The following is a 23,573-nucleotide window of genomic DNA, read 5'->3' on the forward strand; positions in this document are numbered from 1 at the left end:
CTGCAGCCGCAATGCGTAGCTTCGAAAGATATCAATTAGAAACCTCATTTCCAATTGGATATGGGCGGTCTTTCTATAGTTTCTGGAACGTATATACACACTCAGTTATGGCAAGAGCTTTAATGGCCTTAAAAGTTAATAATGGAACTACGTATTTAATGACTTTTAGTCTCTCGGCATTGGCATTAGATTTGAGAAAGCTTGAAGTTAACCTCATTTGCAAATTGAGAAGCCATTCTGGTGTTATACAAAAATAGACGATAGCATTGATCACTTGTCTAGGGAGTGAACCGTGCAATTATAAATATGTATGAAGCAAAACCCTTTGATGAAATTACTGTGAGACCTAACGAGAAAAGAAGGGTCGCTTATTTCTACGACGCTGATGTTGGTAACTATGCTTACGGTGCAGGACATCCAATGAAACCACACAGAATAAGAATGGCGCATTCCCTTATTATGAATTACGGTCTGTATAAAAAAATGGAAATCTATAGAGCAAAACCTGCCACTAAACAGGAAATGTGCCAATTTCATACTGATGAGTATATCGACTTTTTATCTCGAGTAACTCCTGATAACTTGGAAATGTTCAAAAAGGAAAGTGTAAAGTTCAATGTTGGTGATGATTGTCCCGTTTTTGATGGATTATATGAATATTGTAGCATATCGGGCGGCGGATCTATGGAAGGCGCAGCAAGGTTGAACAGAGGAAAATGTGATATAGCTATTAACTATGCAGGAGGTCTTCACCATGCTAAGAAGGCAGAAGCATCAGGGTTCTGTTACCTCAATGATATAGTACTGGGGATAATAGAATTACTGAGGTATCACCCAAGAGTTTTATATATTGATATTGACGTTCATCATGGAGATGGTGTCGAGGAAGCATTTTACACAAGTGATAGGGTAATGACCTGCTCATTCCATAAATATGGTGAATTTTTTCCCGGAACAGGAGAACTGAGGGACACTGGGGTCGCAAAGGGGAAGTATTACTCCGTTAATGTCCCTCTTAGAGACGGAATAGACGATGCTACATTTAGAAATCTTTTTGAACCTGTTATCGGAAAAATCATGGAGTGGTACCAGCCAGCTGCAGTAGTTCTTCAATGTGGTGGTGATTCTTTGTCAGGGGATAGACTTGGCTGCTTCAATCTTTCTATGCGAGGACATGCAAACTGTGTCAACTATGTGAAATCCTTCGGAATACCGTTGATGGTTGTTGGTGGAGGAGGTTACACAATGAGAAATGTCGCCAGAACATGGTGTTTTGAAACTGGGCTTCTTAATAACGTTATTTTGGATTCAGAGTTGCCTTACAACGATTATTACGAGTACTACGGGCCAGATTACAAGCTTGATGTCAGACCATCTAACATGTTCAACGTCAATACATCTGAATATTTGGAAAAAGTTCTGTCATCTGTTATTGAAAATTTAGAGAATACGAAATATGCTCCAAGTGTTCAAATGAATGAAGTTCCACGCGATCCTGAAGATTTGGGTGATGTAGAAGAGGACACGGCAGAAGCAATTGACACTAAAGGAGGATCACAGTATGCAAGAGATCAGCTGATTGAGAAGCAAAATGAATTTTACTAAGAGAGCAATCTTCCCAACTGTCTCTCAATCAACGTGACTGGCATTTCCCACGCACAAAAAATCAGGTGTGCAACATCGAAGGACGATGCAGGAAAAATCATGCTTTCAAAATCATTGAGCTCGCAGAGTATAGCACAATTTGTTGACCACGCGCTTGCAGCTAAGTAAGATCAGAATGGGATTCATTTCCTCGTGGCGCAACTTCTGCGCAGTTGCCGCAGCAGATGAGCTCTCTCAAGCGCTGTATCGTCACATGTTCAAGAAAGGTCTTAGCACTGTAAATATGATGTAGTATTGATGTAGTATTGATTTTAAGTTAAAACTGACATATTGTTTTGGTAAAATGGCATCATCTGTTACCCGGGTTAAGATCCTGGGTGAAGTTTGGACAAGCCTCTTAATATATCTCCATAATTACAAAAGCACTCATATTCTTTTGTAATAGAGATAACGTGTTTGTGAAAACTGTATATTCAAGTTTCATAATGGCTGTAAAGGGTTTAGGCCAGCTGGATCAAACTTATGACGGTTCCAAACTAAAAATTGGTATTATCCATGCCCGTTGGAATCGTGTTATTATTGATGCCCTAGTAAAAGGAGCTATTAAAAGAATGATGTCTCTTGGTGTGCGTGAGGAGAATATTATAGTTGAAACAGTACCGGGCTCATTTGAACTACCCTGGGGATCCAAGAGATTTCATGATAAGTATCAAGATCTGGATGTCATTATTCCAATTGGTGTTTTGATCAAAGGCAGCACTATGCATTTTGAGTATATTTCCGATTCAACCACCCAGGCCCTCATGAAACTACAAGAGACAATTCAGATACCCGTAGTCTTCGGTTTGTTAACTTGCCTGACAGAAGAGCAAGCAATTGCCAGGGCAGGATTAGATGAGGGAAAAGCGATGCACAACCATGGCGAAGATTGGGGAGCCGCGGCAGTTGAGATGGCATCTAAATTCGGTCCAAATGCATTTTAGGTTTAGTTGATAGTACATCTAAGTATGAACTTATATGATTTAATTTATGTATAATTTGTCACAACAGTGGCCCGTTTCCAGTCTTTGACGAGTTTTTTTTTAATTGTCTCAATACGTCTCTTTTTCTACGTTTCGCCTCTTTCATCCAAGGTCCTCTATTGTCCCAAAATTCGTCATCCCATTTCTCGAAATTCGTCTCATTATAAATACTCTTAACTCGAGTTAATTGGGTTTGTCCTACTAAGAACGGCGAATTGAAATGAGGGAAAAATAACTGTGCAATATCTTTTTTTAAAGTCTGCGGCCCTTCTTTATTCAGTTCCCATAACTCCTGAGGGGCAATCGTTACTGCATCAACCTCAGAATCCTTTTGGTGATCTATATCATCATCAGACTCCGCAATCAACTTAAATCCATCCTTCCGTGCATCTTCAGGGTTGAAAAGGTCTCTGAGCGTTTCGGTATTACCGGTGTTTTCTCCTTTTCCATCCTTCGTACTACTGAAATTGGGTATAAACTTATTGTCAACGCTCTCGCTATTCGAAAGTATGTCTTCATGATGTGAGGGGAGATTTGTCTTACTTGTCTCGGAGAAAGAAACTTTCTGCTGCGTGGGTGTATAACCATGGCTATCGCCACCATCTTGAAGTTTACTTTGATGTGTACTGACATCCATATCAGCATGTTTTTTGACCGTAATTTCCTCATCCTCTTCCAGCTCCAACGGTTTTTCAAAATTGAAAGTATTCAATATGTTATCCAAAACATTATTAATCTTTTCCTTTTCATCAACTGCTGAGTGGTGGTCATCTGGAAGATCCTGATGGTTTTGGATAATAGATGCATACCTGACAGGAATTTTTGATCTGTGATACGTTAATCTGTCAACAATATGATCATAATCATTGCGCCATTGATTATTTGAAAATTTAATTACGAGATCCCTTACGTCTTTATCCCTTTCGAAACCCCACAGCTTAGTCTTATAGCATTTGTATACTTTCAGTGAACCATTTACGTTTATCCTGAATGTTGGATTGCGCACTTGCTTTTTAGGTCTTGGTGTCTCCCGAACACGTCCTGGGATCAAAGCGCATCTATTTTTCCAGTCCATGTTGATATTTTCTATTTTTTTGAAATACTCCCAATTCTTCTTTTGCATCTTCTTTTCGATGACACAGCTTTCTTTTTTATCCTGTTCCTGTCTGGCTACCCGTAACGCATTCCAATCAGGTTTCGCTTCTGCCACCCTTAACTCATTTCCCTTGAACTTAACATTATTGAAGCATCTTTTCAAATTATTTAGCTGCGCTTCATTTTCGAAAGACATGTTAATGTAGGCAAATGTATGGTGTTGTTCGAATTCTTTGTTCAGACATTGTCCAAATTTCTGAAATCTCCCATACAACTGTGTCACACATTCGTCTACATTCTGAAACAGGTTTCCTACATATATCCGTCTCTCCATATTAAAAATCGAAATGAAGGGTTCGGGACGCGGTATGGCTATTAAATTTTTATCGAAAAGATAAATGTGTATATTGTATCTCATCTCTTCTGATATCATATCAGCCAAGCGTGAAGTTTTTCATTTTCCCAATTATTAAAAAATGAATATTACCCGACCTTCTTGAAAAATTGAATGCCAACGATGAAAACTAGAACTCTACAGATATCTAATAAAGATAGGACTGAAGGATTTTCGAAGTTAAACAATTAATAAGGTACGATAGGACGCATATCAAGAGAGAGACATGGAGACTGCTATGTCTGCCGGGTATCCAACTATCAAATGGGCGACATCTTTAGATATTCCTCTAAGGGCGTCCGAAGAGGTTGTGAGTATCGACTTGGACAATGATTTACCAGACGATCCCGCCGATTTGAAGACGCTCTTGGTAGAAGAGGGTTCTGATAAGGAACATTGGTTGACAATCTCGGAAGCATATTGCAACCATGGTAGGACTAGAGCTGGGATAAGGTTGATTGAACTCGCTCTGGAAAACTTTGAAAACAAAGATAAAGCTCCCCTTCACACCTTTTTGACATGGGCACATTTGAAAGTGTCTAAGGAAAACTTAAATAATCCTGCTATCAGGATAGAGGCTCTCACGAAAGCAGAAGAGCATTTGAAGAGTGCAATTGGGTTCGATCCTACATCGATTGGTAATATGTTGGCAACGATAGATCTGTACTATCAAAGAGGTCATTATGACAGAGCATTGGAAACATTAGATCTGTTCGTTAAAAATATCTATGAAGAAGATCGTAGGAACGGCAGAGCTTCAAAGCCCAACTCCTTATTTTTATTATTGAGGGCTAAGCTTTTATTTCAAAAAAAGAACTTTCAAGCAAGTCTGCGGTCCTTTCAAGAGCTATTGGTAATAAATCCAGTGATGCAACCAGATCCAAGGATTGGCATTGGGCTCTGCTTTTGGCACCTCAAGGATTACAAAATTGCCGTAACCTCTTGGAAGAGAGCCCTTGAATTAAACGCTGAAGACAAGAGCGCAGCTATTCTTGTTTTATTGGGTGACTTTCACAATACACTTTCCTCTAGAGATGATCATGGATTCAAAGAAAGCTATTCAAAAGCGTTGGAGGACCTCAAAAATCTTTATAGCACTGATAAGGAAAACCCGGTTCTACTGGCTTTGCTACAGAGTTACTTTTACTTCACACGAAATTTTAAAAAAGTGCTGGAAATTTACGAAAACCGTATCAAGCCTCTTGAAGCAACGACTACCAAGACAGTTTTGTCCGAGGCAAAATTCTGGTGCGGTAGGGCCTACTATTCTTTGCGAGATTATAGGAACGCATTCGCAATGTTTCAAGAGTGCTTGAAATTAGATGAAGATAACTTGCTAGCAAGATTTGGACTGGGTCAAACTCAAATCAAAAACAAGCTAGTTGAAGAGGGTATCCTTACTTTTGAAAATTTGTACAAAAACTTCGAAAATATTCAAGAGCTGAATTACATGCTTGGCCTACTATATGCTATCAAAAGTTTGGATTCCCAGAATCGAAAAGATATTACAAGAGGGGAGGCCTTGAAATACAACGAGAAAGCAATTCAGCATTTAGAGAAATACATAAAGCTTACAACATCTAAGAAGAATCAAATCGTTGTTCCTCGCGCTTATTTGTTGATTTCACAGCTTTATGAAACTCAAAATAATTATAAGCAGTCATTGGAAACTTTATCAAAAGCTTTGGAACAATACAACGAAATGGAAAATGGCAATATCCCTCTTGAAGTGTTAAACAATCTAGGGTGTTTTCATTTCATCACCGGTGACTTTGAGAAGGCGCATGAATTCATCGAAAAGGCACAAAACCAAGCAACAGGAAGTTCGGTTATTACCATCGGTTATAATTTAGCCAGATCGTCCGGATTCGGAGATAAAACAGAATCACAATCCGTGTATGATAAAATATTATCGGCGCATCCTGGTTATATTGATGCACGAATCAGAAGTCTGTTACTTAAATATTATCAACAGCAAGAAGTTGGCATAATACAGAAAGAAGCTAATGAATTATTCTCTCAAAACAAAGACAATTTGGAAGTTCGTGCCTTTTACAGTTGGTACCTGAAACATAATAAGAAAAATGCCAAGGAAAATAACGATATGGAAACTGCTCATAATAAGGAGACATTGGTAAAATATAATTCCCATGATCTATATGCACTAATTTCACTTGGTAATCTGTATTGTATTATTGCCAGAGCAGAAAAAAAATCAGCAAAAGTGAAGGAACAAGAAAGCTCAAAGCAATCGTATTTGAAGGCAGTGCAATTATTTCAAAAGGTCTTGCAACTAGACGCTTTCAATGTTTTTGCAGCCCAAGGTATTGCCATCGTTTTTGCTGAAACCAAAAGAATGGGTTCTGCATTAGAAATTTTGAGAAAGGTCAGAGATTCTCTTGATAATATAGACGTTCATGTAAACATTTCGCATTGTTTACTTGAAATGCATGACTACTCAAAGGCGATAGAAAGTTACGAGTTTGCATTGAAAAAGTATGGCAATAAACATAATGAAGCAGTTATTCACAATCTGCTGGGCAAAGCGTGGTATTCCAGGGGTATCAAAGAAAAGTCACTGGAATTTTTCCAAAAAGCTCTGGCAAATGTTGAGATGGCAATTGAAATTACCGAACAGAATTCAGTCCTACAAGGTAAATTTGCTACTAGCCTGAGGTATAATACAGCCTTGCTGCATTTTCAAATCGCTGAGACTTTGAGAAGATCCAACGTCAAGGATCGTAAACTTGATGATATTGTAAAGGCGATGGATGGTCTGGTAGTTGGTTTAAATTACCTAAAAAGTTTGAAGAATGCAGAGGAATTTGTCATTATTCCAAAGGAAGAGTTGGAGCAACGTATCCAACTTGGTGAAACGACAATGAAAAATGCATTAGAACGTAGTATTAAGGAACAAGAAGAATACGCTCTAGAGCAAGCAAAGAAAATGGAAGACGCACGTAGGATTTTGGAAGAAAATGAAGCACAAAGAAGAGAACAGTTACAAAATGAAGAAGAAGCTTCTAGGCTAAAGCTGGAGAAACAGAAAGAGGAATATAGAAGACTGCAAGATGAGGCTCAAAAACTAATTCAAGAACGTGAAAGTATGGCAGTCATAGATGATCAAAAAAGTGACGTTAGTGATGGCGAATATGGTTCCGATAAGGATGCAAATAAATCCAAGAAGAGGGGTGGCAGGAAAAGAAAAACATCTTCTAAAGCAGCACCAGAAGGGAAGAAAAGAAGGAAGAAGAATCGTGAGAGTAAATCTAGCGAGCCTAGTGAGCCACAGCTGGAAGAAGATGAAAAGACCGACGGCAATGATAACAATGATGATGAAGACGTTGCGGTAAATGCAGGGAGGCGTAAGGCCAGAAAGGTAGCACTTTCAGAGGAGTTTATCGAAGAAAGTGATGAAAACTCTGATCACTCTGACGATGACAAAGCAGAAAATACGAACGAACGCCAATCCGATAATGACGTTGATGATTTATTCTGAAAGAAATTGCAGCAAGTGCGACAGCACTTGAGCTTTAACATCCTTAAGTATATGTCTCTATATCTATACTATTAGAAAATCGAAACAATGAATATGTAATATTTTATCACCTCTCCACCATCCACCTCTTCGTTTGTTTGTAGGAATCGTGTGCATGCCTATGTAAATCTTTTTCGAATTGGTCGAGTGTCATTAAAAATTGCGAATTCTTATTGGCAGACTCGAAATGAACGCTGTGTGACTCAAGACGACTGTCTGTGGTTGTTGTGCTTGTCACAATATTGACGCTTCCAGCATGATTGTTAATCTCAAGTGCCCTCGCCAGCAACATCTCGCTCACAACAGACGCCAGCTCCTTGTCCTCGAACAAAGTTATCCACTTCACAGCCAAAGAATAAAAATATGCATTGACAGAATGTACATCTAGGCTTTCAGGGCTCGCCTTTGCGGAATTTATAAATTTTGTAGCGAAAAAGTCTGGTTTCAGTAGCTCGACAAACGGTATAGGTTCTTCTGGCTCATATTCTGTATCTTCATCACTACCTCCGCCAACAATTGCAAGTATTCTAGCCAACCATAAGGGCAAGTTGAGTTTAGAATTCTTTTCGATGGCTCTTCCTGGATTGCCTTCCAGATAGCCCAATCCTGGCATCTTAAATTGGAATTTACAAGGCACTTCAACACTATCTGCTAAGACATCTTCTATATCAAAGTATCCCATGCCTCTTGCGATAATACGATCCCATTCAGATCACTTTTGGTGAACTGGATGCTCTCTTTCGTCGTGATATCGTCATCTTTAATGTAACGCGTCGAATTTTTCATTATATTGATCCATCGGCCCGAATTTAAGTCGCCTAATTCTCATTTCGGGGACCATATAAAAAGCGAAAGGATGGAGTACTTAGAAATGAAACAACTGCCAATCAAGTTGGGGACCATAAAAAGACAGAAGCTATTTAGATAAGAAGTTTGAGGTAAGGAGCTCGTTATTCATATCTATAGGCACTAGGTTAGAAAACACCAAAGTGACTGTCAGTTGGGCTTTTGGAGGAATTTTAAGGAAAACTCACCCCTATGGTATACGATACAGTAGTTTATCATCCATCGCTTACGAGACTTATCAAGTTCTTAGATAGCTCAGCGGGAAGAGAGAAAGTTCTGCGTCTTCTGCAGTACTTGAGTCGCTTTCTCGCAGTGCAGCAATCGTCCCTGCTGGCGAAACAGTTGCAGGCGCAGTTTACATTTGTGAGAAAAATTCTGCGGTTTCTCAAGCCCCTAAATCATTTACAGGCAGCGGCTAAATTTTATGACAATAAGCTTTCTGGAGATTCGCTTATTCGCTATGCAAATATTGTCAAGAACTTGGCTTACGCAGGATATTTGACGCTTGACCAGGTGAATCTGTTGCGCATTCTCAAGATAATCCCGGTCACGCCGCTGAGCGGTAAGAAAATACCACGTTGGACCAACATTTGTTGGTTTATTGGTTTGTTAAGTGGTATTGTCTTGGATTTACGCAACATGCATCTGTCGCAAACACGTATTTTGGCTTTGTTATCGGAACAGGAGAAGGCCGACACTGACGATAAAAAGCTGCTAAATACAGCTTACAAACAGAGGTACGCAGCTACGAGAAGACTTATTTGGGACGCAATTGATTCATTCATAGTTTTGAACAACTTGAATTATTTGCATAATCAAGATGGTTATATTGCACTGGGAGGTATCGCAACTTCGCTATTTGGGCTGCAAGATTTGTGGAAGGCTGCATCCAAAAACTGAACCACTCGTGTGTTTCACTGAATACTAGGATTTTGCTTTATGTAGGTTATTTGACATTAGGGACCTGCGTATGATTATAATTAGTTAATGAGATTCTTGACACCAATCAAGTCTTTCCTATGTAACTAACAATGCGTCGACGAGTTTTGAGCGAGCTACATAATTTCAATACCCGAACAGATATGATAGGCAGCTTGAACAAACGAGCATTCCTAAGTTGATGTACAGCAGCAGCACACATAATTTCAATGCTACATAATCATCGCGTCTTACGGTTAGTCATTTATCTTATTGATCACTTTCTCAAAAGAAAAGCAAACTACTGTAACAATTGAGTGATGACAAGTAACTATATGGTATCTCCAGGCACCATATAATTGGTCATGAATGGATCTCCAGGCTCCTATAGTAATCATGGGTTTGGGATTCCCGTCAATGGTGGGAATCGGACGAGTGGTGGTGGACCTGTTAACGCTCAAAGGTCAATGAATGCTCAGCAAATGCTACAACAACAGCAGGCACAACAAACACAGCTGCAACAGAAGCAGAGAATGCTTCTGCAACAAAGGGCGTTACAACAACAGAAACAGCAGCAAGCCTCTCAAAATTATGAGGCTCAATTTTACCAACTGTTGATGACATTGAATGAAAAGCCAAAGCGAATCTACAATTTTGTTGAAACCACAGATTTGACGTTAAAAAAGTACGAGCAGTATAGGCCAAGTTTTGAGTTCCATATTTATGAAAATAATTATAAAATATGTGCACCTGCAAACACGCGACTGCAACAGCAACAGAAGACGCCTGAGCTTACAAGTGATGGTTTAATATTAAACAAAAATAATGCGATACTTAAGGAATTCTTGGAGTGCGTTGCCAGAGGCAGGATACCAGAAGCGATAATGGAAGTTCTTCGGGATTCCAATATACAGTTTTACGAGGGAAATTTGATACTACAAGTTTACGACCATACCAATACTGTGGATGTTATTTCGAGGGATCAGAAGCCACAGGCTCAGGGTAGTCCACAGGCTCAGGGCAGCCCACAGAGTCAAGTTAATGATCAAGAACAAGGTCAAAACTCACACCAACGCCAGCCGACTAAGCAAGAACCACGAGAAGAACATGAGGACCATGAAGCACAAATGACTCCTGAGAACTCACGGTCATCCATGAATTATGTCAGGCAGCCAGGAAGTACAAATTCCTTCTCTTCCCAGCAAGGCACAAATGGGGGAGACAACAGTTCACAATCTTCTTCTATACCGGGCTCAAATAAACCGGTACCATCCACTTTCAAAAGGCCAAGAGTATATCGGACACTCTTGAGGCCTAGTGATTTGACTCACTACTATGATACAATGTCATACGCTGATCATACGAGATTTTCTGACAGTATATACCAACAACTGGAGTCTGAAACGTTGTCTTTAACAAAGCGCAATCTATCACTAGCTGTTCAACTGAATCCCTATGAACACAAGGACAAGTTGGAGGATACTTTGTTTGCCATGCCCTCTTGGGATGAAAAAAGGAACAAATTATCTCATGTTCACCGAACAGAATCTAAAGTTCCAGGGAGTAAGGGAGTCGTTGGCCATATTGATGAACATGAAGAATTGCCTCAGCATTACTCCAATTACGAACAAATGATGATGATAATGAGTGAACGTACTACTACATCTACAAACTCTACTTTTGCTGCCTCACTTACGAAGAATGCATCACAGACAGATGTTGCCGACGCCTCTAAATCTGGAAATGGAAAGAATCTTGGATCAACGTCTGGGAATGGAAACGCCGGTAGCAGATCTTCATCTAGTACTAATCAGGTTGCAATTGCTGCTGCTGCTGCCGCCGCTGCAGCAGGTCTGACTGTGGGAAACGAAAACAACCAATTCAGTAGATTGAAGTTCATAGAGCAGTGGAGAATAAATAAAGAAAAAAGAAAGCAACAGTCTTTAAATAATAACATGGCACCTGGTGCATATAATAGAGTGATATCAATGGCAACACCGTTGACGTCTCAAAGTCAGTTCTCTCAGCATACACCAAATGGTCGCAATGATGTAGGAAATAGCGAGTCCACCTCTTTTCAGCAAAACCAACAGCAGCAACAACAACAACAACAACAACAAAAGGCAAACGCTAAACGTGCATTAAATGACAAATCAAAGGCAAAAAAGCCCCGCAAGACCAAGAAGAATGCAAATGCTGAGAACGCAACCGCTGAAGGGCAAGTAAAGAAAAAACGTGTGACCAAGAAGAAGTAGCATTGGCACAAGATCATCCACTGGTGGAAAAGATGGCTAACGAATTGCACTTGGGAAAATACTGAACTTTCAATATCTTATGTACTTATAAAGGTGTGTGATGCAATTTATTCATGCGAAAGTGTCTTTGGGGTCATTCTCTAATAAATATTTGATTAGTTCATAAATATTTTGTCTGTCTGCAACCGTATGAATCCAAATGCCATATACTTCATGTTTAAGATTCTTAATTATTACTAGATCATCCTTAACTTCGACTCCCATACATTCCAAAGGATTTTCAGCATCTTCAGAAGCATTGAAAACCTTTCTCTTATTGATGACGCTGTTGGGCACAATACCCATCGAGAAATTATCCGGGTTCATTCTGTTCAGAATAATAAGCCCGTAGTTGTATATGTCACGGCCAGTTAAGACTGCACCGCAGTTTGCCGAATCTGTGGCATTGTTCGCTGTATTATTCTGTTCACTGCCATCCTGTGCGGGGAGGACGTCCTGCTCATCGTGAACATCTCTAAGATATATTGCCAGAACGCCTTGATACTCTAATTTGGTCCACTCGTCATTTGCAAAATCCCACTTATAGACTGAGGCATGCGGTGTGTGGAATAGCAACTGTTTTATCTTGGGATCATACCGGCCAATAACGTTGAAATTCAGCGCTTTTCGGTAGATGTCCATTGTCGTGGCAGCTGCCTCCATGTTTTTGGTAGCCATACTGCTCTTGAGATCAAAACACGCCCGATTCTTTACGCTCGTATGTCTTCACCAACAGCTTTCTTTTCATCCCCAAGACTTTTTTTTTGCGAGACATCGACACCTGTGAGAAAACAAGATTACTAATTACGCAATAAATATAATACACATTAAAGTGCGCAAATCTCCTTGCACACCCTGTTCAGCATACCTCTCTTGCTACCGCGGGAAATCATCATGGCGTCTTACTTTTTCATGAAGACAACAGTCACAAGGGTGTTGCAGCCACGTACCGTATAACTTGCATATAATCACGTATGACTTGCATGACGTCCATATATGGCTGGCCGTGATCTCCAGTCTCTTAATCAAGCGTAACGGTTCGTACCGAGCTGTCAAGCATGTCAAGCAGGTCAGGCATGGAGTGGCACAAGTAAGAAGAGGTTGCGGGGCGGCATGGCGCTTCACATTTCAGCGTAACCTAAAACGACCCGCAGAGTAAGCTGCTCAGTCACCATTACTCGATGCCGGAAGCAACTTTCTACGAAGCTGATGCAGAGGGTGTTTCAGTATTACAAGTTCTGGTCAACAACTGCTTCAAAGTCTCACCAAGTATAACGCCGGTTATCTCCTTTTTTCAGTTTATCCCCGGCTACTGTCGGATTTCTCGAATAGTCGCTCAGCAAGGTAGCGTGGCAGGGGGCATCAGACAATCAGTTCTGTAGATGGATAGATTTCCATATAAAGGAGAGGGGAATTCATGATTTCATGCTATCATGTTAGATGTTGAGTCTTAGTTTGTTCGAAGTCTGTAGATATTTGAGTAGAAACAAGTGGATTAAATATATATAATGACGGTATTGAATGTTGGAATTGTCGGTACAGGTATTTTCGCAAGAGCAAGACACTTGCCTTCGTACCAAGAGTTGCCTAATGATTTCAAGGTAGTTGCTGCGTTCAACAGGACAAAGAGCAAGGCATTGGACTTTGCAAAGGTTGCAGGCATTCCAGAAGACAAGGTTTTCGATAACTTGGATGACTTGCTGAAGGATAAGGACGTTTCGTTCATCGATGCGTTGGTCCCAGTGCAGTTCAACGTTGCTACCGCGGAGAAAGCCATTGCAGCGGGCAAACCTATCCTGATTGAGAAACCAATTGCCGCAAATATGAAGCAAGCCAGAGAACTTGTTAAGCTTGCGGATTCTACACCTTTGCCAATTGGAATTGCTGAAAATTGGTTACATTTGACGTGTATCGATGTCGTTAAGCCACATTTGAAACGTATTGGCCCTATTGTGAGTTTCACACATAATGCTACCGGTCCGTTTGTGACGGAAAGCAAGTATTTAGCCACTACGTGGAGACAACATCCTGAGCACATTGGTGGATTCCTTTCTGATGGTGGTGTTCATCAGTTAGCGTTGGTGACTCATCTTGTCGGTAATTTTGGCAGCGTCTCTGCTCTAACGAGGCAATTGCGCCCTGAGTCGGGCACTGACGACATTGTCTTTTCTACTGTTCAAATCAAAGATAGTGACGTTATAGGAACCTTCACCTATGGTTCCGCTTATGGTGCCACTGATAAATCAGTTTTCTTGAAAATCTATGGGAAAAATGGGTCAGTTGTCATCGATTTGTCAGATAAGAGGAACTCGGTCGTTAAAGTTCAAGTCGGTGACTCTGCTGAAACAGCTGGTAAAGAAGAAGTCTATCCAGTCCCAACAGACGAATCATTTGGTGTCGATTCAGAATTCCTGAATTTTCATGAAGCTGTTGTTAAGAAAGATAAAAATTTATACCTCGGTAACACCAGAGCAGCTTTCCACCATTTGGCATGTGTTGCAGCTTTCTTGGAATCCGCTTCCAAGCATGGTGCTAACGTTGAAGTTGAGACGATTTGATCTTTTTAATGAAATGAATCTAAGACGATTGAGTGGTATGTATTTTATATATCATTTTTGTTAGTTTTACAGTTATAATTAAATGACTTGTCTGTAAGCTTCGAGAGCTTCCTCGCGACTTTGTTTGAGATCAACTATTGGGTGATGGTATTCCGCCGTTTTCGCAAGATTATGAACGTCGGAAAAGCTTTTGAGTTCTGGAACCCACCGCTTTATGAAATCTCCTTTTGGATCGTACCTCTTACTTTGCAATTCCATGTTAAATATTCTAAAGTAGGGTTGGGCGTCAATTCCTGTGCTAGAACAAAATCCCCACCCACCGACGTTCGAAGACAAATCGTAATCTCTCAAATGTCTGCGGAACCACCTCTCACCCCAACGCCAGTCAAGTAATAAATTTTTCGAAAGAAATGAAGCTACAATCATGCGGGCCCTATTGTTGATATAGCCTGTATAAAGAAGCTTTCTCATTATAGCATCTACTATGGGTATACCTGTGGTACCGCTGCACCACTTCCTGAACGTCTCTTCCTCCCTCTTCCATCTCAGGTTATCCATTTCAAACTTGAATGGTAAATCCATTGAAAGGTATGGCCAATTGCAAATTGCATTCTTATAAAAATCCCTCCAGGCTACTTCTCTGACAAACTCTTGCAAACAGTTGTTTTTTTTAATATCTTTGGAAATGATCCCTTGTTTGCTCTTCTTCGAAGCTTGGAGAACAATGTATCGGCTACTTATCAGTCCTAAAGATAAGTAACAACTCAAATGAGAAGATCCTTCATCTCTGAGGATATCCTTCTTATCATAAGAGTTGACTTTCTGGTCGAGGAAGGAACTAAGCAATTCAATGGCAGCCGCTTCACTTGCTTCTGGATGGTTTTCCGTGGAGGATGGAATATAAGAAGTGAACTCTTCCGGCAGCTCATAGTTTATTTGAATTTTTTCAAAATCTTTGCTGTTATCCTCAATGTCATCAATCTTTTGTATGAATGCGCCATCTGTTTTTTTCAAATAAGCTTCGATTTCGACAGCCCATTTCTTGTACCACGGAGTGAATATCGTGTATATTGAACCCTTACCGGTCTTTAATGTACAGGGCTCTAAAACACAAATATCGTGGTGCACTTGAAAATTGAATGAATCGTCTCTTTTTTTCAATATTCTTATATCCCTGTATAGTTCATCCGATTCATATTCAGCATTAGCGCTTACGATCACAGATTCCGACTCTTTGGCTAAACCTAGACATTCATTTTTAAACCACTCCGCAAAATTGTCGCTGTTAGAAAGCTGAGCGGTTCCCGGTTGATAGTGCAAAACGTATAAGGGCACTGCCATTTTAGCAAGCGCATCTCGCAATGAAAATAGTGCCTTTAGCATGAAAGATAACTTCCAGCCACCATCTAAATGAGCTCTCCAGTCATGTTCATTGATGGTAAAGACTGTTATAAAACGGCCTTCCTTTTTACCTTCTTTCCATTTTACGTACTCGTTCCATGTCTTACACAAAGAAGTATTATCCAAGAGGCGTAGGTCGCTTCGGAACCAGTGCAAAAAGAATCGAGAGGTTGTATTCTGAGTTTCAATTGCAGATTTTAGATCATTGAGCAAAGTTATAGGCTTTTCTCTCGTTCTATTGTTAAACTTGTTTGCCTCTCCGCAGCTAATCGGATGTTTATAATAAATCTTATTTGGACCAAAATATAGACTCAAATCGTCTTCCAATTTAGGCTTCTTAAGGGGAGTAGATACACCATTGATGGACCCACGTTTCATCTTGTTGACATCAGGCCTTTCATTTGGTGATACCAAGTTGTTAAGTGACAAATATTGCTCTTATTTATATGAACCTTTTATAATAGCAATGTTGCCGCGCGCCTGCGAGCAAGCTCGGCAACCACTGAGAAAGTCGCAATACATAGCACAATCTCTCCCGTCACACAAATAAACTAATTAATGGAAATCCATCAAATCAGTTGTATTGAATAGCAGTTTAGAACCCCAGCAGTCAAGTGCTCAAGGTGTCTGTATTAAAGCTTGGATAACAATAAATGCAATGGGCTGTGAGTTTTATATGGCATTGAAGCCTTGAACATATGGTCTTTTGCTCTGAGCCATGGGGATGCTTTGCCCTCCCGGATAACCATGGGATAAACAAGCAAGAACTCTACTTGGAGAACAGCTTGACCCGAGTCGCGTCTTAGCTTGTGACCAAAACTACCAGGTGCTGTTGTAGACTTTTAGACCCGTGACAGAGGATTTTAACTACGCAAACTTGTAATCAGTGCTGCTTTCGTTATGTATTATTAAAGATGCTGCAAAATTACTACTATTGTTTTTAAGAAGCACTGACTTGCTAGGATCTGCGTTTTATAGACGACAGGCACCCAATTGGTTGTGTAGACGACACTCGTTCATCTTGCGATGTCATCCGCTTGCAAATGAAATGTCGCACTGTTTAGGCTACTATCGATGCAGATTCATCAATCATTAAAGCACTGCTGCAAGAGGCAAAACACATATAGAAAACAGCAGATATTTCCATCCAGAGTATTTCCTTGACGAACCCGAATTGGTTGCAGCTAAGCATGTGTCATTATGGCGAAGCGCACACAGGTAGGCATCCAGGATTGTTGCTCCGCTCTCCAAGTCAAACATACTGCCATCTCCACACTCAATACTGCTGAAATTCATAAGCATACCGGTATACGAATACCTAGCAGGCTCACTATTATCATAGGCAGAGTGACCGCAGTACCATCCTTCCAGCACGGGTGTGGTACTATTAACGGTGAGGTTGTACACAGTCCCACATGGCATCATAAAAACGGTGTTGTTTGAGCTCATATTAGCTAGAATTGTTGTACTCACTCAGATAGTATATGGGAAACCTCGCCAAGAAGTACTGATCTTGAAGTGTGCACTGTCGATAAAAAGCCTTATATATGATAAAAAAAATTTGCAGCATTTGAGTTTTCTCGTCATAGAATCAGACAATGCCATGATGGACAACAATACATGGCAGCACGAATATCTTTTTCTCACCAATTTACGTTTAGTAATGAAAATATACTTTTAAATCATAGTTGCAAAAAGGCAGAATACTCAAGAAATAACATAGTATAAAGTAAGAAAATGAGCGAGCTATGAAGATATAGGAATTAATATTAAGTGTAAACAAAGATACAAAAGAGATGATCCAAGTATAGTAGAGATGACACTTTCACGATGACATAGCGAAAGAAATAAAGTCACGTGAAAATCTAACGAAGTATAAATCTGTTCTGAATCGCTGTCAGATGACGATCTACTGCAATATTATCATTTGTATATGTTTAAGTAGGCTAGTATCAACAACTGCGAAAAATAACCTACTCACAATCGGTTGTTGCTTTCTTTTTGGCAGAGACTTTTTTGGAGGAGCCACATCTGCAAAGAGCGCTGTGAAAGACATTGTGGACAGCGGTTCTCAAAAGAGTGCAATACTGAAGAACAAGGAAATATTAGACCACTTCTCCTCAACTTCACTGCTTTTCAGATTTACTTTTTCCATATAAACTACTGAGATTCCGATTTTAAAAGGTAGAAGGGTTTTTTCACTTGATACTTCACAAGGGTTTCCTTAAAGCTTAATGCTCCTCTGAATATATATACTGCATATTGCTGGGCGGATATATTGATTCCGGTTCTCGCGAAAAGTCAATGAACTTAGATAGCAGGCACAACGTAGCGGAAAGGGTGCACGATCCAAGCTATGGCAGCATTCCTGATGGAGAGGAAAATGCATTGCTTGCTGTAGATGAATCAAGTGATATTGATATCGATAAAAACCGGGATATACCACTCTCTAGTATACCTAATTTGTGGTTAATTGAAGCGGCGCTATTCACAAACGTTTTTCTAGCTGGTTTTGATGGAACAGTCACCGCAACAACTTATCAGACGATTGGAAATGAATTTAATCATACTAACATATCAAACTGGATTACTACAGCATACCTGATCACTTCTACCGCTTTTCAACCTTTATACGGATCATTTTCTGATGTATTAGGCCGCAGAAGTTGTTTGTTTTTTGCGAGCAGCATATTTGGTGTTGGATGCCTTGCCTGTGGCCTGTCCACGAATATTTACATGCTGAGTTTCATGAGGGCTCTCACAGGTATTGGTGGGGGCGGTCTAATCACTCTTTCTACAATTGTTAACTCAGATGTTATACCTTGTTCGAGAAGGCCGTTATTTCAGGCATTTCAAAACTTGCTATTGGGACTCGGAGCGATATTTGGAGCATCTTTTGGTGGCTCAATTGCTTCAACAGTGGGCTGGAGATGGTGTTTTTTTACTCAAGTGCCAGTTTCTGTAATCAACTTGTTTTTAATGGGTATTTACGTCCCAAATCAAGAAGGCTTTGAGAACGAGACACTTTCTAAGGTAATTCATCCTAAACGATTTTTGAGCGATATCGATATTGCAGGCTCAATTCTGATAATTGTGGGTTTGAGTTTGCAGCTCCTGTATCTGAGCATAGGCTGTAATGGCAATGTCAATGAAAATATGTGGAGACAGCCTTCTTCACTTCTGCTATTAGTTTCAAGTGTGGTGGTCTTAATATTATTCCTGGTCAATGAGAAACGAACCACTGCAACGGCAATTATCCCTTTAGACCTTGTGACAACTTCATACGGGTTTGTGGTATTGGTCATCAGTATCCTAGTCGGATTCGCCAGTTATGCATATCTTTTCACCTTGCCATTGTTTTTTCAAATTGTCTTGGGGGACTCAGCAGCGAAAGCTGGACTGCGTCTAACCATACCATCTCTGTTTACTCCTATTGGGAGTTTTATAACAGGTGTTTGCATGAGTAAGTTCAATTGCTTGTCTAGGCTACTTTACGCTGGTATATTTTTGATGTTTCTTGGTAACTTTCTGTTTCTACTGATCAATAACGAAACTCCAAATTGGCTGATTGGTATTTTTTTGATCCCTGCTAACCTTGGTCAAGGAATCACCTTCCCTACTACATTATTCACATTCATATTTGCTTTTTCCAAGAAGCGCCAAGCTACAGCGACATCTACATTATATCTCTTCCGGAGCACAGGGTCTGTATGGGGCGTCGCAATTTCATCAGGTGTGGTTCAAGTATATGCGACTTGCTACCTACAAACAGCATTAAGGGGACTACTGAACGAGGATCAAATAACTCAATTGATCACTCACATAAATGCAAATACTTCATACATTAGATCTCTACGTGGTGAGGTAAAATCAACTGTCGTAAAAGGGTTCGAACTGGGAACCCAAAGAGCACATTTACTTTCTACACTTCTATCTTTGTTGGCTTTGACACTATGCTTCATCAAAGATAGATTAGAAAAACCCCTGTCAAGGGGCTAATACCATGCATAATAATATAGATTCAGTTTACGCTTTTATATTAGAGAAGAGTTACTAGTAAATATCACACTTGCACATATTTTTACCTGTCCAGAGGACCTTGGAGATGCATGCCATCTACACAGTGAAGAGGAAGTGTTCAAACAACGACCATTCTTAGCTTGCAGTAGTTCTTGATCAAGAGCACAGCGACAGCTCATTCTGTAGAAAATGGGCAGAACCAACAGCCGAATCGATCTTATTAAACATGATTATGAAATAGCGCTATGAGGCAGGCCGATGCGTATGTTCGCTCCCTTAACATTTCATATTTTATGACCAGAGAGTGCAAAATGTCGAAAGTTACTTACGCATATTGCGGGGGTGTGGCATTAGCCTTCGGAGACAAATTCGCCACAGTTCGCCTTTAAAATCGAAAAACTAGAATATCAAGAGCACTGCAATACATTATTTTAGTGTGCGCTTCATGACTTCGAGTATTTGTGACCCACAATTACCTTGGGAAAGAGTCTAAAAATTTGGCAGATTTACCATAAAAGCAGAATGAATTTCACTGGTTGATCTCTTTCTTTTGCTCATCTTTCAAGATCTTTTCTTGAGAATAAAAACAAATCTTTAGATATATAGCAATCACTGTCAATTGTAAAGGTATTACCCACTTAGAAATGGACGGAACGGATTCTCTTTCAGGAAGTCACAAGGGATCTGAAGTAGCCATAGAGCGCGAAAGCGTCGATCCCGAATACAGCGAGTTAGAAGCAGAGTACGTGAAATACAAAGCCAACGAGGAAGAATATACGCAGCACAAACCTGGAAATAATGACGAGAAAAAAGGCAGAGGGAAAAATTCTCAGAGGCCTGGATCTATCGAGGTTGAAGGTGAGGTCCCGCGCTTATCATACGGGTCGATACCTTCTTTTGAAGAGGAGGCAGTAACCATCAAAGAGTATTTCGATCATTCAGTAAGAGAGAAGCTAACAGTAAGGTCGGTAGGCAGTTACTTTACCTCTCTGTTTCCAATTATACGTTGGCTTCCACATTATAACTTTAAGTGGGCTTATGCTGATCTAGTTGCAGGTATAACGGTCGGGTGTGTGCTCGTTCCGCAGTCAATGTCGTATGCACAGATTGCTAGTTTGGCACCACAATATGGTCTTTACTCATCCTTCATTGGTGCATTCATTTATTCTTTATTTGCAACATCCAAGGATGTCTGCATTGGGCCTGTTGCAGTTATGTCCTTGCAGACTGCAAAAGTCATTTCGTTAGTTTTGGAAAAATATCCAGAAGGCAACACAGAAGTTACAGCTCCAATAATTGCAACAACTTTGGCTTTGCTCTGTGGTATTGTGTCTTTTGGCCTAGGTGTTCTACGTCTTGGTTTCTTAGTTGAGTTGATCTCATTAAATGCGGTTGCTGGTTTCATGACGGGTTCGTCTTTCAACATCATCTGGGGACAGGTTCCTGCTCTTATGGGATACAATAGTTTGGTGAATACAAGAAATGCAACATACAGAGTGGTCATTGATAGTTTGAAACACTTGCCAGACACAACACTTGATGCAGTATTTGGATTAATCCCATTAGTGCTGCTATACGTCTGGAAATGGTGGTGCGATAAAATGGGTCCTTATTTGGCAGATAAGTACTATAGAAATGATCCAAAAAAAGCACAGATTTTGAAAACATGTTATTTTTATGCTCAGGCTTTGAGGAATGCAGTAATTATTATTGTTTTCACGGCAATATCGTGGCGCATAACAAGACACAAATCCAGAAGTGAGCGCCCAATTAGTATATTAGGAACAGTGCCTTCCGGCTTGAGAGATGTAGGTGTGATGAAAATCCCTGAAGGATTGCTATTAAAGATGAGTTCTGATATTCCCTCCTCAATAATTGTTCTGGTGCTTGAACATATAGCTATTTCGAAGTCTTTCGGAAGGCTCAATGATTATAAGGTCGTTCCTGATCAGGAATTAATTGCGATTGGTGTTACAAATTTGATCGGCACCTTTTTCCATGCATATCCAACAACAGGGTCGTTTTCAAGATCAGCTTTGAAAGCAAAATGTAATGTGCGTACACCATTTTCGGGTATTTTCACTGGTGCCTGTGTTTTGCTGGCACTTTACTGTTTGACTGATGCTTTTTTCTTCATACCTAAGGCCACGTTATCCGCTATTATTATTCATGCAGTCTCTGACTTGCTTGCATCTTATAATACTACTCTAACGTTCTGGAAAACGAATCCATTGGATGGCCTTTCATTCATCATCACTGTTTTGATCACAGTTTTTTCGTCAATCGAGAATGGAATATATTTTGCTATGTGTTGGTCAGCGGCGATGCTTTTACTGAAGCAAGCATTTCCTGCGGGCAAGTTTTTGGGACGTGTGGAAGTTGTTGAAGTTTTAAACCCCACAATTCAGACGGGTGTGTCTGTGGGACATTCAAGTGTTGATACGCAACTGACGCCTGCCGGAAGTGATAAACAATCAAAGGACATTCTGAGTAGCATTGAGATTGCGTCGCCTTCAACATATAGATTTACCAATGTTTGGGTTCCTTTCGATCACGGTTATACAAGAGAGCTCAATTGTGGTATTTCCATTTTACAACCTCCCTCGGGTGTGCTGGTTTATCGCTTTGGCGATAGCTATACATATATCAATTGTTCCAGACACTATGACATTATTTTCGACCGCATTAAAAGAGATACCAGAAGAGGACAGCTGGTACAGGCCAGAAATGTAGGCGATAGACCATGGAACGATCCAGGAGAGTGGGAATGCCCCAAAGCTATCAAAAGATTTTTCAAACGTGGTCCACATGACAGAGGAGATGAAGAGGTTCAGGCTGTGTCGCATCCCTCCACCAATATTGAAGAAGACGAAAAGCCTGTCTTGAAAATTTTATGCTTAGACTTTTCACAAGTGGCTCAGGTGGATTCCACTGCCATCCAAAGTCTTGTAGATCTTAGAAAAGCGGTAAACAGATACGCAGACAGACAGGTTGAATTCCATTTTGCTGGAATAATATCCCCCTGGATAAAGAAGGGTTTATTGAGCGTCGGATTTGGGATGGTAAACTCCGAGTATAGTGATGAATCTATAATTATTGATCATTCGAGCTATCATGTTGCAAAAGGAAAAAGAACAGAGGATGGGTATTTAACGGATAGTAGCGAGATGATTTCAACAGACGATACTCATATCAATATCCACACTGTCAGTGGTACTAATCTCCCCTTTTTTCATATAAATATTCCTGATTTCTCGAAATGGGACGTCTAGATGAAATCTGTGACAATAGGCGAATTTGACTATTTTCCATCTATTGAATAATATCAGTGTTCGTGCTTGCCTTGCCTTTGACCGAGCTGGCTCGCATTACGTAAGTGCAACGCATTTGTGGCATTATAATTGTTTAATGTAAATGGATCCCTAGGAAAATGTATAGCTGCATTCGATTCTGTATAATCTGTTTAGTATAAAAGAACAAATGTTGTACCGTTTATTGTCTCCTCACGAAATAACCTGCTGGTGATCTATATATATATGTATATATTCTATCTCGATAGTGATGCTGCTACCGTTGTGTATATATGCAGAAAAAATACCTTAATAAATTTAAAGCGCTCAATGGAATTTGAGTGTTGGATGAAAGAGTAATAAGACACGTGAAACCCAACTAATAGACAAAGCTTAAACAGCTTTATTGCTAATACGAGCGAAATTATAGCTCAATCTTCATACCCCTCATTTCTACTAAAATTAAGCACAGTGGTAGCTTCATTTGACGAAAGCCACCCTTCCTCAAAGGAAGAGTAATAATAATAATAATATCATTTGGCTCTATTAAGTTATGTGATGGTTTACACAAATATGTCAAATAACCCCCTGG

General features: G+C 40.1%; 13 protein-coding genes across 13 annotated transcripts; 8 read left to right on the forward strand and 5 right to left on the reverse strand.

Annotated features, from left to right (window-relative positions):
• Window positions 1–306: 306 nt before the first annotated feature.
• Window positions 307–1,605, forward strand: RPD3 (histone deacetylase RPD3; the record flags this gene model as incomplete). Its single annotated transcript, XM_037286768.1, has 1 exon — window positions 307–1,605. The coding sequence occupies one exon, from the start codon at window positions 307–309 to the stop codon at window positions 1,603–1,605; it is 1,299 nt and encodes a 432-aa protein (XP_037142663.1).
• Window positions 1,606–2,090: 485 nt separating this feature from the next.
• Window positions 2,091–2,588, forward strand: RIB4 (lumazine synthase RIB4; the record flags this gene model as incomplete). The annotated part of the gene is made up of 1 exon (XM_037286769.1): window positions 2,091–2,588. The coding sequence occupies one exon, from the start codon at window positions 2,091–2,093 to the stop codon at window positions 2,586–2,588; it is 498 nt and encodes a 165-aa protein (XP_037142664.1).
• Window positions 2,589–2,646: 58 nt separating this feature from the next.
• NOP8 (Nop8p) lies at window positions 2,647–4,155 on the reverse strand (the record flags this gene model as incomplete). Its single annotated transcript, XM_037286770.1, has 1 exon — window positions 2,647–4,155. One exon carries the CDS (start codon window positions 4,153–4,155, stop codon window positions 2,647–2,649), a length of 1,509 nt encoding a protein of 502 aa, XP_037142665.1.
• A 187-nt stretch (window positions 4,156–4,342) lies between these two features.
• On the forward strand, window positions 4,343–7,615 carry CTR9 (Ctr9p; the record flags this gene model as incomplete). The annotated part of the gene is made up of 1 exon (XM_037286771.1): window positions 4,343–7,615. One exon carries the CDS (start codon window positions 4,343–4,345, stop codon window positions 7,613–7,615), a length of 3,273 nt encoding a protein of 1,090 aa, XP_037142666.1.
• Window positions 7,616–7,721: 106 nt separating this feature from the next.
• PSF3 (DNA replication protein PSF3) lies at window positions 7,722–8,336 on the reverse strand (the record flags this gene model as incomplete). The annotated part of the gene is made up of 1 exon (XM_037286772.1): window positions 7,722–8,336. One exon carries the CDS (start codon window positions 8,334–8,336, stop codon window positions 7,722–7,724), a length of 615 nt encoding a protein of 204 aa, XP_037142667.1.
• Window positions 8,337–8,692: 356 nt separating this feature from the next.
• Window positions 8,693–9,400, forward strand: PEX11 (Pex11p; the record flags this gene model as incomplete). The annotated part of the gene is made up of 1 exon (XM_037286773.1): window positions 8,693–9,400. One exon carries the CDS (start codon window positions 8,693–8,695, stop codon window positions 9,398–9,400), a length of 708 nt encoding a protein of 235 aa, XP_037142668.1.
• A 383-nt stretch (window positions 9,401–9,783) lies between these two features.
• Window positions 9,784–11,673, forward strand: SPT20 (Spt20p; the record flags this gene model as incomplete). Its single annotated transcript, XM_037286774.1, has 1 exon — window positions 9,784–11,673. The coding sequence occupies one exon, from the start codon at window positions 9,784–9,786 to the stop codon at window positions 11,671–11,673; it is 1,890 nt and encodes a 629-aa protein (XP_037142669.1).
• A 111-nt stretch (window positions 11,674–11,784) lies between these two features.
• Window positions 11,785–12,390, reverse strand: DCP1 (Dcp1p; the record flags this gene model as incomplete). The annotated part of the gene is made up of 1 exon (XM_037286775.1): window positions 11,785–12,390. One exon carries the CDS (start codon window positions 12,388–12,390, stop codon window positions 11,785–11,787), a length of 606 nt encoding a protein of 201 aa, XP_037142670.1.
• Window positions 12,391–13,220: 830 nt separating this feature from the next.
• On the forward strand, window positions 13,221–14,270 carry HG535_0A08900 (uncharacterized protein; the record flags this gene model as incomplete). Its single annotated transcript, XM_037286776.1, has 1 exon — window positions 13,221–14,270. One exon carries the CDS (start codon window positions 13,221–13,223, stop codon window positions 14,268–14,270), a length of 1,050 nt encoding a protein of 349 aa, XP_037142671.1.
• Window positions 14,271–14,348: 78 nt separating this feature from the next.
• PHR1 (deoxyribodipyrimidine photo-lyase PHR1) lies at window positions 14,349–16,049 on the reverse strand (the record flags this gene model as incomplete). The annotated part of the gene is made up of 1 exon (XM_037286777.1): window positions 14,349–16,049. One exon carries the CDS (start codon window positions 16,047–16,049, stop codon window positions 14,349–14,351), a length of 1,701 nt encoding a protein of 566 aa, XP_037142672.1.
• A 714-nt stretch (window positions 16,050–16,763) lies between these two features.
• Window positions 16,764–17,120, reverse strand: HG535_0A08920 (uncharacterized protein; the record flags this gene model as incomplete). Its single annotated transcript, XM_037286778.1, has 1 exon — window positions 16,764–17,120. One exon carries the CDS (start codon window positions 17,118–17,120, stop codon window positions 16,764–16,766), a length of 357 nt encoding a protein of 118 aa, XP_037142673.1.
• Window positions 17,121–17,975: 855 nt separating this feature from the next.
• On the forward strand, window positions 17,976–19,670 carry VBA2 (Vba2p; the record flags this gene model as incomplete). The annotated part of the gene is made up of 1 exon (XM_037286779.1): window positions 17,976–19,670. One exon carries the CDS (start codon window positions 17,976–17,978, stop codon window positions 19,668–19,670), a length of 1,695 nt encoding a protein of 564 aa, XP_037142674.1.
• Window positions 19,671–20,335: 665 nt separating this feature from the next.
• SUL1 (sulfate permease) lies at window positions 20,336–22,963 on the forward strand (the record flags this gene model as incomplete). The annotated part of the gene is made up of 1 exon (XM_037286780.1): window positions 20,336–22,963. One exon carries the CDS (start codon window positions 20,336–20,338, stop codon window positions 22,961–22,963), a length of 2,628 nt encoding a protein of 875 aa, XP_037142675.1.
• Between the last annotated feature and the right edge of the window lie 610 nt (window positions 22,964–23,573).

This window comes from Zygotorulaspora mrakii, chromosome 1, assembly GCF_013402915.1.
Source record: "Zygotorulaspora mrakii chromosome 1, complete sequence".
Lineage (NCBI taxonomy): Eukaryota > Fungi > Ascomycota > Saccharomycetes > Saccharomycetales > Saccharomycetaceae > Zygotorulaspora > Zygotorulaspora mrakii.